The sequence below is a fragment of the Xenopus laevis genome, chromosome 5S (genome assembly GCF_017654675.1).
Source record: "Xenopus laevis strain J_2021 chromosome 5S, Xenopus_laevis_v10.1, whole genome shotgun sequence".
Taxonomy (NCBI): domain Eukaryota; kingdom Metazoa; phylum Chordata; class Amphibia; order Anura; family Pipidae; genus Xenopus; species Xenopus laevis.
Genome location: NC_054380.1, coordinates 119580262 through 119595851, shown reverse-complemented (window position 1 = coordinate 119595851; position 15590 = coordinate 119580262). Strand labels below are relative to the sequence as shown.

At 39.7% G+C, this 15590-nt stretch overlaps 1 protein-coding gene across 3 annotated transcripts in view; it reads left to right on the top strand.

Annotated features, from left to right (window-relative positions):
• nck1.S (NCK adaptor protein 1 S homeolog) overlaps positions 1–15590 on the top strand; it is a 63576-nt gene that overhangs the window by 45126 nt on the left and 2860 nt on the right. For all 3 annotated transcript variants that reach the window (XM_041564069.1, NM_001096822.2, XM_041564070.1), the window contains 1 exon segment: positions 11618–12327. In XM_041564069.1, the coding sequence (XP_041420003.1) occupies positions 11618–12327 (710 nt within the window).

Here is a 15590-nt window from a genome sequence, read left to right as displayed (position 1 = left end):
AAAATGACCTGCGGCAATGCACTTGCGGCGCTTTGATTTCCGAAGTTTCCTCATGAGGCGACTAAATCTCCCCGAATCTGCCTGTGTGCTAAAGCCCTTAAGCATTTGTATTTTGATGGCAAATCTAAAAGGTTGAGGTGGTGGTGTTTGTGGGTGTGCAGTGTTATCCTATATAATAAAGTTGAAGTGTCTCTGCGTCCAGTCCCTGTGTCTGTGGGATTGCGCTACTGCGCATGTGCCCCACGGACCGTCACTGGCGAATTTTTTTTAGACTAGAACAATTCTGTTTTTATAAATGTTTGACTACATATGTTCTAGCGCCCGTTAATTTAACGGGCTTAATGTCTAGTTTGTTATGATCTGGCTTTGGGTTTAGACCGGGGGCCCAAAATTAGCTCAGTTCTAATCCTGTAGAAACTAGGTGAATTCAGTAGCCTGGCTTGTAAAGGAACACAAGGCCTGTAGTCAGCAGGGAATATAAATGAGGCAGTTGTAAGTGGCAGATGCAAGGTTATCTTGGTAACAGGAAACATCTGTAAGTCCTCAGGAAAGGCTGTGCAGTCACTCAGCTGGGACAATGAATGGCCTCCTCATTAACAGTGAGACTTGTCAGTGACATAAGGACTTCCTTTTCAGTTGCTCAGAGCATCCAGCTTCGTTTTTGCTTTGACTTGCGCTTTTACACGTGTCTAGTATGTATTTCTCTTGAAAACCATTCTGAGCTGGTGAGCACTTTCAATTGGCATATTTAGCTGGCTCGGATTTCTGTGAGCTGTAGTTAAAGGAGAAGGAAAGCAGTTCATTGCCAATAGATTAGCCACAATAGTGCAAGCTATAAGACTATATTTATTCTGCAGAATGCTTTACCATACCTGAGTAAACAGCTCTAGAAACTCTCTCTGTTTGTTTAGGATAGAAGCTGCCATATTAGCTTGGTGTTACCTCATTTCCTGCCTGAGTGTCTCCCTGCTCACTTATAGCTCTGGGCTCAGATTACAGCAGTGAGGGGCAAACTGGGCATGCTCAATCCCTAGCCCTGGAGGTTTAAGATGAAAATAGGAAGACTGATACAGAAGTCCATGAGTACTCAATAGAAGGAAAGAAATGTGGTGTTTCTTTTGACAGAGGACTCAGAGCAGCATTACTTTGAGGGTTTACTGTAGTATTTATATACTGTAGACCTTTCTGATAAAGCTTACTTAGTTTTAGACTTTCCTTCTCCTTTAAAGCGTTGTTATTGTTGCCAAACTGCTGGCATTGTGCAGCACTGGAAACTTTAGCAGTGCTACGATGTTCGCTGAATTATGGGTAATAATTGTGCATTATGGGATAAAAACATGAGCTGTTGCGGCAAGATGTAGTGCCTTGTACCCAAAAAGATTAACGGGCCCCCATTTCATTAACACTATAAAAGGGCAGTATTATTATTATGTATTTTTAGAGCACCAACATATTGCACAACGCTGCAATGTAAAACCTTTGTTTGTGAAGATTCATCCAGGTCATGGTATGTAAAACCTTTATGTGCAGCTCCTTGTGTAGGCTGAGGCAGTTGGTGACTAACGTGTGCATTACAATTTGTTGGGTATACTGGTGTCATGTGGTGTATGGCCATGCCACAGGGGGAACCTGGATCAGCTGGTCTAGGAATGGGTACTTAAAGGAACAGCAACATCAAACAATGATAGTGTTTAAAAGTAATAAAAAATATAAATGCAGTGTTGCCCTGCACTGGTAAAACTGCTGTTTGCTTCAGAAACATTGTTTATATAAATAAGCTGCTGTGTAGCCATGGGGGCAGCCATTCAAAAGGCTCAGGTTACACAGCAGATATCACAACATAATTGTGTTATCTGTTATCCATTATTTAACCTGTGCCATATAGCCCTTTTTCAATTTCCACCATTGCTACACAGCAGCTTGTTTATATGAACTATAGTAGAGTTTCTTAAGCAAATGCTTATTATATTTCCATTACTTTAAAACACTTTCATTTTTTGGTGTGACTGTTCCTTTTAAAAAAAATGGATGTTGCCCTCCACTTCCTAGCCCAGAAATCCCTACCAGATTTTTACTAAGCACACCCAAGAAAGCTAAAATGCTATTTATCTATCCCAAATGCTTAAGCAGGAAATATAAATGCAAAGGATTAATTTTCTTGTATCCACTTCCATTAAAGGCTTCTGACAGCTCAGCTGTGGGCGCGCCTATAATGGATTGTGTAATGTGTAATTATATATGCACAGTAATGCTTCTGTAATAAGAACAGCGATTTCCTCTTGCACCCTAAGCTGGAGTGAACTGCACGTCCCTGCGGTTGCAAAGCATTTAATTGGCTCCAGGGAATAAAACTGGATACAGGGCGGTGATTTCATACAGTAAGTGACTAGTGTATCTGCTAGCAGCCATTTGACTCTGAAATTGCACGTTTCTTTTTGAAATGCCAAATACAGAGCGGAATGGAATGTTTCCTGGCCACCTCCCAGCTCTTTGCTTCCAGTATGCAATCAGATCCTGCCAAGTGACCTGTGTTACTTCATGCGCTCACATTCCCAATGACCAGTCACCCTGCACACATATATTAAAAAAGCAATGAAATAAGCTGTTCGTCTATTCACTGCTAAATGGCATGTACCACACAGCAGCTTTGCACTGTACTCACAATGGAGATCGGTCACTTCTACATTCTGTAGGTACCATGAAACTGCAAACACAGAGGGATGTTTTGACTTCTGATGGCAGTTAAAGCCCCCTGTGTGACTTCCCTTCATACAGTTGCCTCCTTTTTCTTGCAGGGCTTTAAAAACCCGTGTTATGTATACAAAGTACTTAAAGGGATTCTGTCATGATTTGTATAATGTAGTTTTAATTTCTAAATTACACTGTTTACACTGCAAATAATTAACTACAATATAAAGTTTTATTCCTGAACCAACAACTGTATTTATTTTAGTTATAATATTGGTGTGTAGGTGGTCATTTTGCCTGGGCATGTGCTTTCAGAAAAAGCCATCACTTTAGGATGGAACTGCTTTCGTTCAGGCTGTTGTTTCTCCTACTCAATGTAACTAAATGTGTTGCATTGGGACCTGGATTTTACTATTCAGTGCTGTTCTTAGATCTACTAGGCTTGTATGAGGGAGCTGCTTTCTGGTTACCTTCCCATTGTTCTGTTGTTAGGCTGCTTGGGGGGGTGATATCACTCCAACTTGCAGTAAAGAGTGACTGAAGTGTATCAGAGCACAAGTCACATGACTTGGGGCAGCTGGGAAACATGTCAGATTTTAAAATGAAATATAAAAAATCTGTTTGCTCTTTTGAGAAACAGGTTTCCATGCAGAATTCTGCTGGAGCAGCACTATTAACTGATGCGTTTTGAAAAAAACATTTTTTTAAGCTTTTTGAAAAGTAAACATAATTTCAAGCAACTTTGCAATATACATCATAAAAAAAAAATTATGGTTTCTGACAGTTCCCTAAGTCTAGCCCCCTGCCCTCCTGCTGATCTCTCCGACTACTTTGCTGAGCTGGCTGACTACTGTTACTCTTTTTTGTTGTTACAATTTGTAACATCAGTGTTTAGTCCCACTTTCCCTGCCAGAATTTCAAATGATGCAGAAACTGTTAAACAGCATAGAAAATGGCATTTATTCATAATTCAGAAAATGGTAACTGCAATGATATATTGGGCTGCTTCTTCATGATAATGAATCTCCTCCAATATCCTTGAGTTTTGCAGTTCAGTGATATTCGAGCAATTTATTTATTAAATTCCTGGTACATCTTCTTTTTTCTATTTTCCCTATGGACTTGCCAAATGGAAATGTTTAGTGCTGAAGGACGTTGTATAGTTTTTTTTTTCCATTAGTGTTAATGTTCCAAGCATCTGTGTATGGGCTATTGCCTGAGTTTGCAGCGATATTTCTGCAGCCGAGAAAACACACCCAAATTTTGGGTCCTGAAAAAAAAAAAAGCCTAAGAACCACTGCTTTAGAGATAGTAACCTTATACTTTATAAATATAAAGAGATATTCATTAGAGGAGGAAAGCTATTATTTCTCTGAACAGACATCTGACTGTCACTTTGTGCTCACGGTTGATACTGGGCCAAAACCCAAATTTTAGGGGACAAAATCTGCCCTGTGTGCAGTGACAGGTGGGTGCCATTCATTTCTGTGGGGGCCATTCAGAGCAGTAGTAACACCTTTTTCAGTTCAGTTGGTTTCACATTGTTCACCAGAAATAAAGACTTTTTCCAATTACTTTCTATTCTCTATTTGTGATCGTTTTTCTAATACTGAAGTGTAAAGTTAAAATTTTCAACTTCTCGGGGGGGTCAAAGACTGTTCTAAATTGATACATTTAGTTACATTTGTTATCTTTGTCCCTGCTGAGCGGAATCCATGAGTTTCATTAAGGGTCAGGGCACACGCTCAGATTCAGGGACATTAGCCGCCCCCCCCCCCCGGTTCAAACCTCCTCTTCTTCAGCGCGACTAATCTCCCTGAAATGCCTCCCACCGGCTAGAATGTAAATCGCTGGAGGAATGTCACTTGCAGCGCTTCGTTTCCGAAGTTTCCTTGTGAGACAATTTCAGGCAAATTCGGAAAACAAAGCGATCCGAGTGCCATCCTGCTGGCGATTTTCATTCTAGCCGACGGGAGGCAGTTGGGGGAGATAAGTCGTCCTGAAGTAGGAGATTTGTTGCCGGGTGACTAATCTCCCCGAATCTGAGCGTGCAGAGCAATTGAAAAAGTCATTGCTTATGGTGAACAATCTGAAAACAACTCAACTAAAAAAGTGTGTTTGGAAGGTGAACAATCCATTTAAGGAACAATAAATGTCTAGAGGCAGGGAAAGGAAGCTGTCCTGTTGTCACCAGAGTTGCGATCCAGGGGTTGGGAAACCTTGCCCTATAGATTTGTGTGCTGGATTGTGCCCTCTTGTTCTTCTTATATCCTTAAAGTGGACCTGTCACCTACATATAAAAAACTGCATAATAAAAGTCCTTTCCAAATTAAATATGGAACCCCAATTTTTTTTTTCATTAAAACATCCATACCTATTATAAAGGCTTTTGAATATCTAAACTGTCAATCAAATATTACCTGCCCCGCCTCTATGCCCATGGCATAGAGGAGGGGCAGTCAATTACTTTCACTTTCAATTCAGCACTTCCATTCCATTCCCCTTTCCCTCCTCAGGCTCTATAATTGTGTACAGAACTGCACATGGACATTAGGTCCCTTATTCTGTTTCATACACAAGATTTTGGGGTGATACACAATTTCCCTTAATAACTGTGTCCACAAAATGGCAGCTGCCTGCTTGCTGTGATTGTATAATTCCAAAACAGAAGGAAGCATAATTTAAATAATAAATACAGTGTAAGTAAAGTTTATTTTGCTCAACTAACATGATAGAAAAGAATTTGAAATTATTTCTTAGGGTGACAGGTCCCCTTTAAGGTGTCCTTACACAATAAGATCCGCTTGTTTGGCAAAGTCACCAAACAAGCAGATCTTTCCCCCGATATGCCTAGCAACGGAAGGGCGATATTGAGTTAATCCGAAGGGCAGAACGATCGGATTACAAGGAAGAGACTAGGCTCTGACAGGATCAAAATGCATCAACTAGCCAAAGTGGTCCTCGATCTCCAGAAAAATCAAACCTCCCAGATCTGTTACATTGGCCAACTTTAATCTGCCCGTGTATGGCCACCTTTACTGTCTCCGCCATATTTATCATAAAATGCCGAGCCAAAGCCTCTGTTAATGTTATAAAGCTGCACACAACAGTTTTTTGTTTTCATTTATCAGTTGTGGCACTGTGTTACATAAATATATATAATGTATAATGCAAACCCATGACCTTCTCACAATGCCATTTTCCTAAATCCGGTGGGGCATGTGCACATATGATATTTTAATAATTGGTCCATGAATTCGGCTCACACCATAGTCCCCTCTGTCAAAGGGACGTGGGAAACCAATGCACTGATAATCCCCAGAGAAGGCTTGGAAGGGTCACATCTCAGCTGAGCTCCATGTCCTGATTGAAAAATAAATGTTCCCATAATCGTATGTTTGGTCGTTTTATTCTATAAATACATTATGTGCTCTAGTGGTGGAAAAAAAAAACCCTTTATTTGAATAAGACCAAACATTCAGCAAGAATGAAGACCTGTGTCTAAAAATCTGTGACCACTTCCAGGAGTGCTAAGCACATGGGTCAGACTTCTTTACTTCCCATGCAGTTCTTTAAAGGAACAGTAACATCAAAAAATGAAAGTGTTTTAAAGTAATAAAAATATAATGCAGTGTTGGTCTGCACTGGTAAAACTGCTGTGTTTGCTTCAGAAACACTACTATTGTTTATATAAATAAGCTGCTATGTAGCAAAGTGGACAGCCATTCAAAGGAGAAAAGGCTCAGGTTACACAGCAGATAACAGATAAGCTCTGTAGTACATAATGGTGTTATCTGTTATCCACTATTTAACCTGTGCCATATAGCCTTTTTCCAATTTCCACCATTGCTACACAGCAGCTTGTTTATATGAACTATAGTAGAGTTTCAGCTTTGCCAGTGCTGGGCGACACTACATGATCTTTTCATTACTTTAAAACACTTTCATTCTTTGATGTTGCTGTTCTTTTAAGGATTTTATGAGAAGTGACCCCTTGGGGAATGAATACAAGTTATACATTACATCAGAATGGGGGTGCAGTGAGCTTGGGATGATACAATTCACTCACTGATGATATTAGTAGGCATTGCATTAAAGGATATAAAGCCTATTCATTCACCAGTTCAGTTATAAGACATTACAGCAAGTTTACCCATCATTACAAAGTGAGAATGGTGCAACATTCTTTACCATTATGCCAGCGTAATTGTGTCCGTCGCACAATTTCTGATATTTTGTTAGAGATACAGAAATTGTTCCTGTTAAAGGACCAGTAACATCAAAAAATTTCTTTTAAAAATTTGTTAGTATACATCAAACAAAAAAAAAAACCACCAAGACAAATTAAACGTTAAAGTCTTTATTAAGAAATAACTTACTGAACTCTGCTTGTGCTCGGGCGATCCATCGCGCAGCGCTCTATTTCTCCTCCCTGCCTTCCTTATAGGAGATAGCCAGGGAGGAGAAATTGAGTGCCGCACAATGGATCATTGCCGTGTTGCCTTTTCTGAAGAGGAGCGGAAGCAGAGTTTCGGTAAGTTATTTCTTAATAAAGACTTTGCGATTTTAAAGTTTAAAAGTTTAATTTGTCTTGGTGATTTTTATGTAATGTATAAAGACTGGAGTGACCGGATGTCTAACATAACAGAACATCGCCCAACTTCCTGCTTTTCACTCCAGTCTTTATACATTACATAAAAATCACTAGGGGTGCACCGAATCCACTATTTTGGATTCGGCCGACCCCCCACATTGTTCGCAGAAGATTCTGCTGAATTAGGGGCGGGAAGGGGAAAACATTTTTTACTTCCTTGTTTTGTGAGAAAAAGTCATGCAATTTCCCTCTCCACCCCTAATTTGCATATGCAAATTAGAATTTGGATTCAGTTAGGCCGGGCAGATGGATTCAGCTGATTCCAAATCCTGCTGAAAAAGGCTGCATCCTGGACCGAATCCTGAATTCGGTGCATATTAACTGCAAAAAAACATGTTTTCCCATGACAGTATCCCTTTAATTACATGTCATTATAATGATATGGTACATTTAAATATATGTTGCGCTGATTGGTCCTGTTTGATGCCTCAGAAAAGCTTTCCATGTGGATGTCTGGATGTCTACGGAGCACTCTTGCACACATAATGAAAAAGATGATAATTATTTTAATAGTGGAAACCTCATGAGCCGTCCACTTCTATTAAACTTTAACTGTGGTTAATGGAGTGCGACTGAACTGCCGGAGTGCTGCAACTTAATCACCCTTGGTTTACAACCATAAAGTTGCCCACTGGGTTTAATTAATGAAATTAAAAATGTCCCATATATATGGTCTGTGTTGTGCACTCGGACTAGCCAACCCCTTTGAAAAAGATGGGGCGTTCTTATGTGTTACAGCATTTGCTACCGGGGGCCAAACAGACAAGTGGGTTTTCACCCCTACACCATAATCGAGCCTTTATAGGGTGTAGCATACCCACTGCTTTCAAGGATTTAGGGGTTGACTAAGTAAAAAAAATGGTGTCATGTGCTAGTCTATTTAGGTCTGTGGCATGCAGGGGTATGAAACCCATCGTAGACAATATCTTCAAATTGCAAATAGGACCTCTGCCATTGACTTCTACAGGACCTCCACAGGTTGAAGATGGAGTATATTCAGATTCTGACTTTTTCTGGGAATATTAAATCTCCAAAAATTTACGAAAAATAGTATTTTTTTTTAGGTTTTACCATTCGGACTTTAATTCCAGTGTGCCATTCTGCATTGTTACATGTATGTTTATTATTATTTCTACACGTTGCTCACAATTCTTTGACTTCTGATTTTAACAGAAGGCAGGTACAGTCATTGTTTTGTTTTTTTTGTTGTCAAAAAATCTGTGCTTTGTCACTTCAGTGTTCGAGCATCACATTTTGGTAAACTTTGCACAGCTGCAGCTTGTGCGAGACTTGCAGGGCCTGTTAGGAAAGGGATTACTCTTTGCAGAGAAGCAGGATGCCACTGTACACAACAGGAAAATGACATGAAAGCTTCAGGATGGAATGTTTGAAATGATTCCAAAAGCCCAATGTTAAACAGCTGAAGGGCATCCGGCCGCAAAGATACAAATGTATTCTCCCCAGTATGTTTGAACTCTTTGAATGACCAGATCACTTCTTGGGGCAGACAAAAACGCTCAGATTCTGGGGAGATTTAGTCGCCCGCTTCGTTTTCCGAATTCGCCCGAAGTTGCCTCGCGAGGAATGGGTGACTTTCAGAAAACGAAGCACTCGAGTGCCATCCCTCTGGCCATTTAGATTCTAGCCATGAGGAGGCAGTTTGGGGAGATTTTTTTTAGGATAAAAAAACAACAAAAAACTTGAAATTTGAAACTGAATAAATCTACCTCTCTGAGTTATCCGAAACTTGTCTGAAAACAATTGCTTAGAAAATTTAATTGGGAGAAAAAATCTGTTATTAGGGAGTAGAAAGGCCAACATGTGTTACAAATATTTTTGATATTACTGTGACTTATGTTTAAAAATTGATGTGACAATTGAGCTATTCCACTTTTTCTGTGACTGATGTTTTGTCATTTTTCATGTTTTAAAGGGGTTGTGCACCATTGTGCGAACTTTTCGTATGATGTAGAGACTGGTATTCTGAGACAATATGCAATTGGTTTTCATTTTCTATTATTTGTAGCTTTTTAAACAGCAGCTCTCCAGTTTGCAGTTTCAGCAGTCTGGTTACTAGGGTAAAGCAACCATACATTTTACTTGAATAAGAGACCAGAATATGGATTGGAGAGGCCCTGAATAGAAAGATGAGTAATACAAAATAGCAATAAATGTATAGCCTTACAGAGCGTTTGTTTTTTTTAGTCAGTAACCCCTATTTGAAGGCTGGAAAAAATCACCAGAAAAAGGCAAATAATTAAACTATTAAAAGTAAACAATGAAGAAAATTGAAAAGTTGCTTGGAATCGATTATTCTATAACATGCTAAGTTAACGTTAAGGTGAACCACCCCTTTCAGAAGCAGTCAAAGTGAAAATTAGGTCAAAGTTGGTTGTTGATCTCTGCAAAAAAAAAAAAAGAAGAAGGTAATGACGAAGGTTTAAACTAAACTGTAAGCCCTACGGGGTAGGGTCCTCTAGCCTTTTGTTTCCTTGACACTGAGCACTTAATCTGTATTGTAATTATATTTTTTATATTTATTTGAATTGTATTTCTAATAATGCACTTATTGTTACTTTTTATTCCAATGACCCCTTGTTTGTTACTACTAATTTATTGTTTTGCTGTACAGTGCTTTGCCCTCAAGGAGCGCTTTGCAAATAAAAATATATATACATACATACTACTCATGTTAGACTGACTTGCCACAACCAGACTAAAGGTAGCCATACTAGTGATTATAAGTGCTGCGCTCAGTCCAAGTTTTCTATAAATTCTTGCTTTCTGCACCAAAGGATTTATGCGGGTCCACCTGGTCCGCAAATTTATACTGAATAAATATGCAAAGGTTTGGTGCGCTAAGTCGATGTTCTTTCCCCAATATCTAGATAAGAAAAAAGGTATATGGTGCAATACAGCTAATGTATCCTTGTTAAAAGCGCTAATTGGAGCTACTCACAATTTACACTCGGTTAATGGGCTTCGAATTGGCTCGTTCAGGCTGGGATCGGTCCTAGGCGCACACCTGCGATATACAGCTATGATAGTGTAATATTGTCAGAACTTTGCGAAAGTATTTGGAAGCTGATTGTACTCACCGAGTGTCAGATGGATATGAGCGTTTCGAAAGTGTATGCTTGCAGCGCAGGATGCCGTCTTACAATGGGTGTCTGGCGTGCGGTGAGTTAATCTCCAATTTCCGCGATGTTCCTTAGCGTTGCAAAGTTCTGTATGTTGTTAGCCGCAACACTTTGGAATAGTCGATGAGTCCAAACCGATAGCTCCAACTTGAAACTTAGCGCAGTAGCTGTCGGCACGGTGATTGTGCGTTCCTGGGTGTCGTTCACATGCACCTTTGTAACAGAGAGTCCTCCAGCGTGTTGGTATGGGTTTACACGCGGTGTATTGCAGCGATTCTAAATAGATATTCAAAGATTTCTAAGCACTTCAGGGGAATAGAAATCGACTTGGCTGGCAAATATATTAAAATTATTTATTTATTCCAACAATAAAAGCCCAACGCGTTTCGTATATCATATACTTCATCAGGGGTTGACGAAACGCGTTGGGCTTTTATTGTTGAATATGGGGACCTCTGGTGGGTTTACCCAACTGATATCTGGACGAAAATCTGCCCAATGCCAAAATCGCATAGGGTTGCATCAGGCTTGTTGATGAGGTCCTTGTCTCGACAGCCTGTATCCCTATCATAGCGATCTGATTGTTTGGCCCTAGAGCAAAACAATTGGATCAACCCGATATCACTAACCTCAAGGTTGGCAAAACGATAAAAGGTCGATTGTTTGGTGGACTCTCCGAACAAGCTGATCTTTCAATCTATGGCCACCTTTAAAACTAATTTGGTTTGTTGCCTAATGTTTTTTTTTTGTGGCTAGTAAATGTTTGAAAATATTATTAGAAAATGGGGTGGTACCAGTCATAACTGAAAACACAGCTGCGATATTTGGGTCAGAAAATATGGACAGAATTACTAGTTACCCATATAAAATAAACCTGAGCAGTATGATGCACCCATATGCCTGACCACAATGATTAATTTTCTTGTCAATGCAACAATTTGCACCGTAACCTAATTTATTTCTTTTTGCAAAATTCAACATAACAGTTAAGACTCAATTGACGAAGGTTTTATTCACTTATTGTGAATGCTGAGCTTCTGTTGTCTTTCCTAAAACAATCTAATTATTTTTACCGAAAGGTTTGAATTACTTTGCAGTTGTATGTTGACTTTTTCTTTTAACTCTGCTTTAACAGGTATTGGAAAAGTAAAGCGTAAACAAAGTATGCCTGACTCTGCTTCTACAGCAGATGATGGTTTGCCAGATGCTGAACGGCTGTATGACCTGAACTTGCCTGCTTACGTGAAGTTTACATACACCGCAGAGAGGGAGGACGAGCTCTCCCTGGTGAAGGGCACCAAGGTCATTGTTATGGAAAAGTGCAGCGACGGCTGGTGGAGGGGGAGCTACAATGGACGTGTAGGATGGTTTCCTTCAAACTATGTAACAGAAGAGAACGACAGCCCTTCCGGAGACCAAGTTGGTACATTGACTGAGAAACTGGCGGCTGTTGTCAACAATCTTAACAATGGGCGATCACTTCATGTGGTCCAGGCTTTATACCCATTTAGTTCCTCTAATGAGGAAGAGCTCAACTTTGAGAAAGGAGAAGTCATGGATGTGATCGAGAAGCCAGAAAATGATCCTGAGTGGTGGAAATGTCGGAAGAGTAACGGCCTTGTGGGTTTGGTACCAAAGAACTATGTTACTATAATGCAGAACTTTCAGCCCACTCCAAGTGTTGAGCCTTTACCACCACGTTGTGACTACATTGGACCTTCTGCATCTGGAAGGTTTGCAGGGAATCCATGGTATTATGGAAAGGTGACAAGGCATCAAGCAGAAATGGCTCTCAACGAACGAGGAAATGAAGGCGATTTCCTTATCAGGGACAGTGAATCTTCGGTAGGTAACTAAGGGTATTCAATAATGTTTGCTTTCTACAGTCCTGTAAAATTCAGAGACGTGTTTTTCAAAAGTTTCCAAAATGCTAAACACGAAGATGAATGTTCTTGCATGTTTTGCTTTTTAGTTGATGGGCATCATTTTGTCCACACTGATTTTCCTGTGGATTGCATGCTCTTGATCAATAATTAGAAATACCAGGGTATTTTTATACTTTGGAATACATAACCCCTGCAAAGTGTTAATAGTGTAAGGCAAGCAATGATTTTCTTCTGTAGAACTTAATGGCAGTGATATGCCTACTAACTTATTGGTCATCTAAACAAAAGCTACAAATCGACCATACAAGACTACAAGACTTTATATAATTTTTCTAATGCTGTTACACAAAAGATAGATGAAAAGGAATGTATGGTTTCCCAGTAGTCTAGTTTGCACCACAGATTTATTTCACACCTGATTTAAGGGCAGGAGTTTTGTTCCTCAAAAAAAGCAGACAAAATGTCCAAACTTTGCCCTTTAAGTACAGTGAAACCTCAATTTTACATCCCCCTGATTTTAAGTTTTTTTTTTTTTTACATTGTTGTTTTTTGGTCCCACCTGTATATTATGCATAATACATTTCCTTGATTTTACATTTTCCTGGATTTTACGCCATTGTTTTTTTCCTGGTCCCCCTAGAAAACTTAAAATGTGGGTTCTACTGTATCTTAAACACATGGTGCTAATAATGCTCTGAATTCTCCCACCTTTTGCTTTGTGTGAAAGTGCTTGTTAGGTGATTTTACCCTGGTTTTTACCCTAGTTGATTGCTTCTAAATAACCCTCTTAATGTTTCAGTTCTATGCTGACCAGATATATTTTTTGTGAGAACAGTAATAAGAGGGAAGCCATTAGTTATATTTATGTGCTTTAGGTTTTCTCCTGAATCTGTTGTAAGCAGAAAGTATACATTTTATACCTCTAATTATAACCCCATTTATCTAGCGTTATGGGGTTGCTTCTTCTTTATTTGGAGTATATGCAGCAGTGCCATTTTTAAGGTATTTTATTAGAATGTTTTCTGTTGTTAAGGTGGCCATATGGTAGCAGTTCTTTTCACAGTAGTTCAGAGATCAGTCCAATGTGGCCCACCACTTGGATGATTTAATGGGTAGTCGGCCAGCAGATTTTACACCTTGTGGAGAATCTGTATTGTCTGGCAATAGCCTAAGGGCAGTGGCACATGGAAAGATTTGGCGCTCGTGATTTTTTTTCGACGTGACTGTGGGCGACAAATCTCCCGAAAATGCCATTGCCAGGAATAGGAATCGCTTGCGGTATGTCCAACTGATCACTAAATTGCTCAAAGTTTCCTCTGGAGGCATCTTCAGCCGATTTAGTGATCATTTGGGCATACCAGCGATTTTTAATTGCCGGCAATGGAGAGGCATTTTCGGGAGATTTCTCGCCCGCAGTCGCATCTAAAAAAATCACGTATCTTACAGTGTGCAACTGCCCTAAATTATGACCACCAAATTTTCTTAATGGCACATAGGGAAAGTGAAACACTGCAGTCATGCCTTTTTTGTTTACTTAGCAGGTCAAGGCTTTCATTGTGTTTCCCCTTGAGTTTCTACAGAGAAATACAAACAATAAAGTTAATATGTCATCAAGGAATCTGAGTTGGTAGCTTATTGGCTTGTGTATGGGCTTTGTCGACTGCTTTTCCATCCAATATCTGGCTGAAAATACTGACCGGACAGGTTTAAAAAGCAAGGTGGCGTGAGGACCGCATTCATTGATGCAGTCCTCGCTCCGACCGCCAATATTCCCGTCGTTGTGATTGGCCTTATATAGCTCACCTCAAGGTTGTCAAATCGGAGAAAGATCCAGTCATTTGGCGAACTTGCTCTCCAAGGGGCAAATTCATTAAGCACCAAAATGCTCTAGCGACGCCTTGAATCTGAAGTTGCACTCAGGGAGGCGAAAGGCTAGCGTTACTTCATCAAAGCGAAGTTAGCGATGCCTAATTTGCATACGGCACCAAGTTAAAGTACAATGGACGTATATGTAGCAGCAAATATATTACACTACACAAGCCTGTGAAAGCTTCATAAAATAAAAGCGTTGTTATTTTGCCCTATACATGTGCCCACTGTATAGTTTAGGTGCCATATGTTAGGAAATGTAGGGGGGGGAGGATACCCCCAAAAATTTTTCGATCTTTTTCAGCCTATCAACCTTAAAAAAGTTAGATGCCAGCGTTTTTTGGGACTTAGAAAAATTTTTTTTGAAGCAAGTCCTATCTTCTCTATTGCACTTCGCCTGGTCTGAGGTGGCGAAGGCAAGTCTGGCGCAATCGGTAACGTTCAGTAAAATCCGCTAGTTAGTGAATTAGCATAGTTACGTCCCTTCGCCATAGCGCAACTTCGCCTGGCATAAGGGTGCGAAGTAGCGCTAGAGTAGGTCCACTTCGCTAGCGAATTTGCGCCAGCACCCATTAGTAAATCGGTGAAGTGGCAAAATGACGTCACGCTGGCGAATTTTCAATGCGTTAGTCACTTCAATCATTAAAATATAATGTACTTTTTCTCTGCACTGGTACACCTGGCGTGTTTGCTCCAGAAAAGTTTATATAAAGAAACTGCCATGAGGGCAACCATTACCAGGAACAGGTTACATAGCAGATAACAGATGCACTCTGTAGAATACCATTGTATCCTGTTACAGAACATATCTGCCAAGTATCCTGTGTCCTTTCTCCCTGTTTTAGCTTGAATGGCTGCCCCCTTAGCTGCACAGCAGCTTGTTTACCTCAACTATAGTAGTCTTTCTAAAGCAAACACATTATTTACCAATGCAGGGCAGCAGTACATTATATTTTAATTACTTTAAAACACTTATTTTTTGGGTTACTGTTCCTTTAAGAGGAAGTTCTCATCTTCTCCAGAAACATATCCACTTAGTATTTCAAATGTTTATTAGCACATTCATATCTGTTGTGTTAGTTTATCGGAGCCAAATACTCTTCTCCGTATTGGGATTTATTATCCCGTCAACTAGCAAGATTGAATGAATTAAGATAGACCACAAATAGTGTAGCTTCCCTGCTGTACACTTGGCTATATTTTTTGTCTATTTGTTTTGAAGGAACAGTTCAGTGTAAAAATAAAAACTATGTAAATAGATAGTTTGTGCAAAATAAAAAATGTTTCTAATATAGTTAGTTAGCCAAAAATGTCATGTATAAAGGCTGGAGTGACTGGATGTCTAACATAATA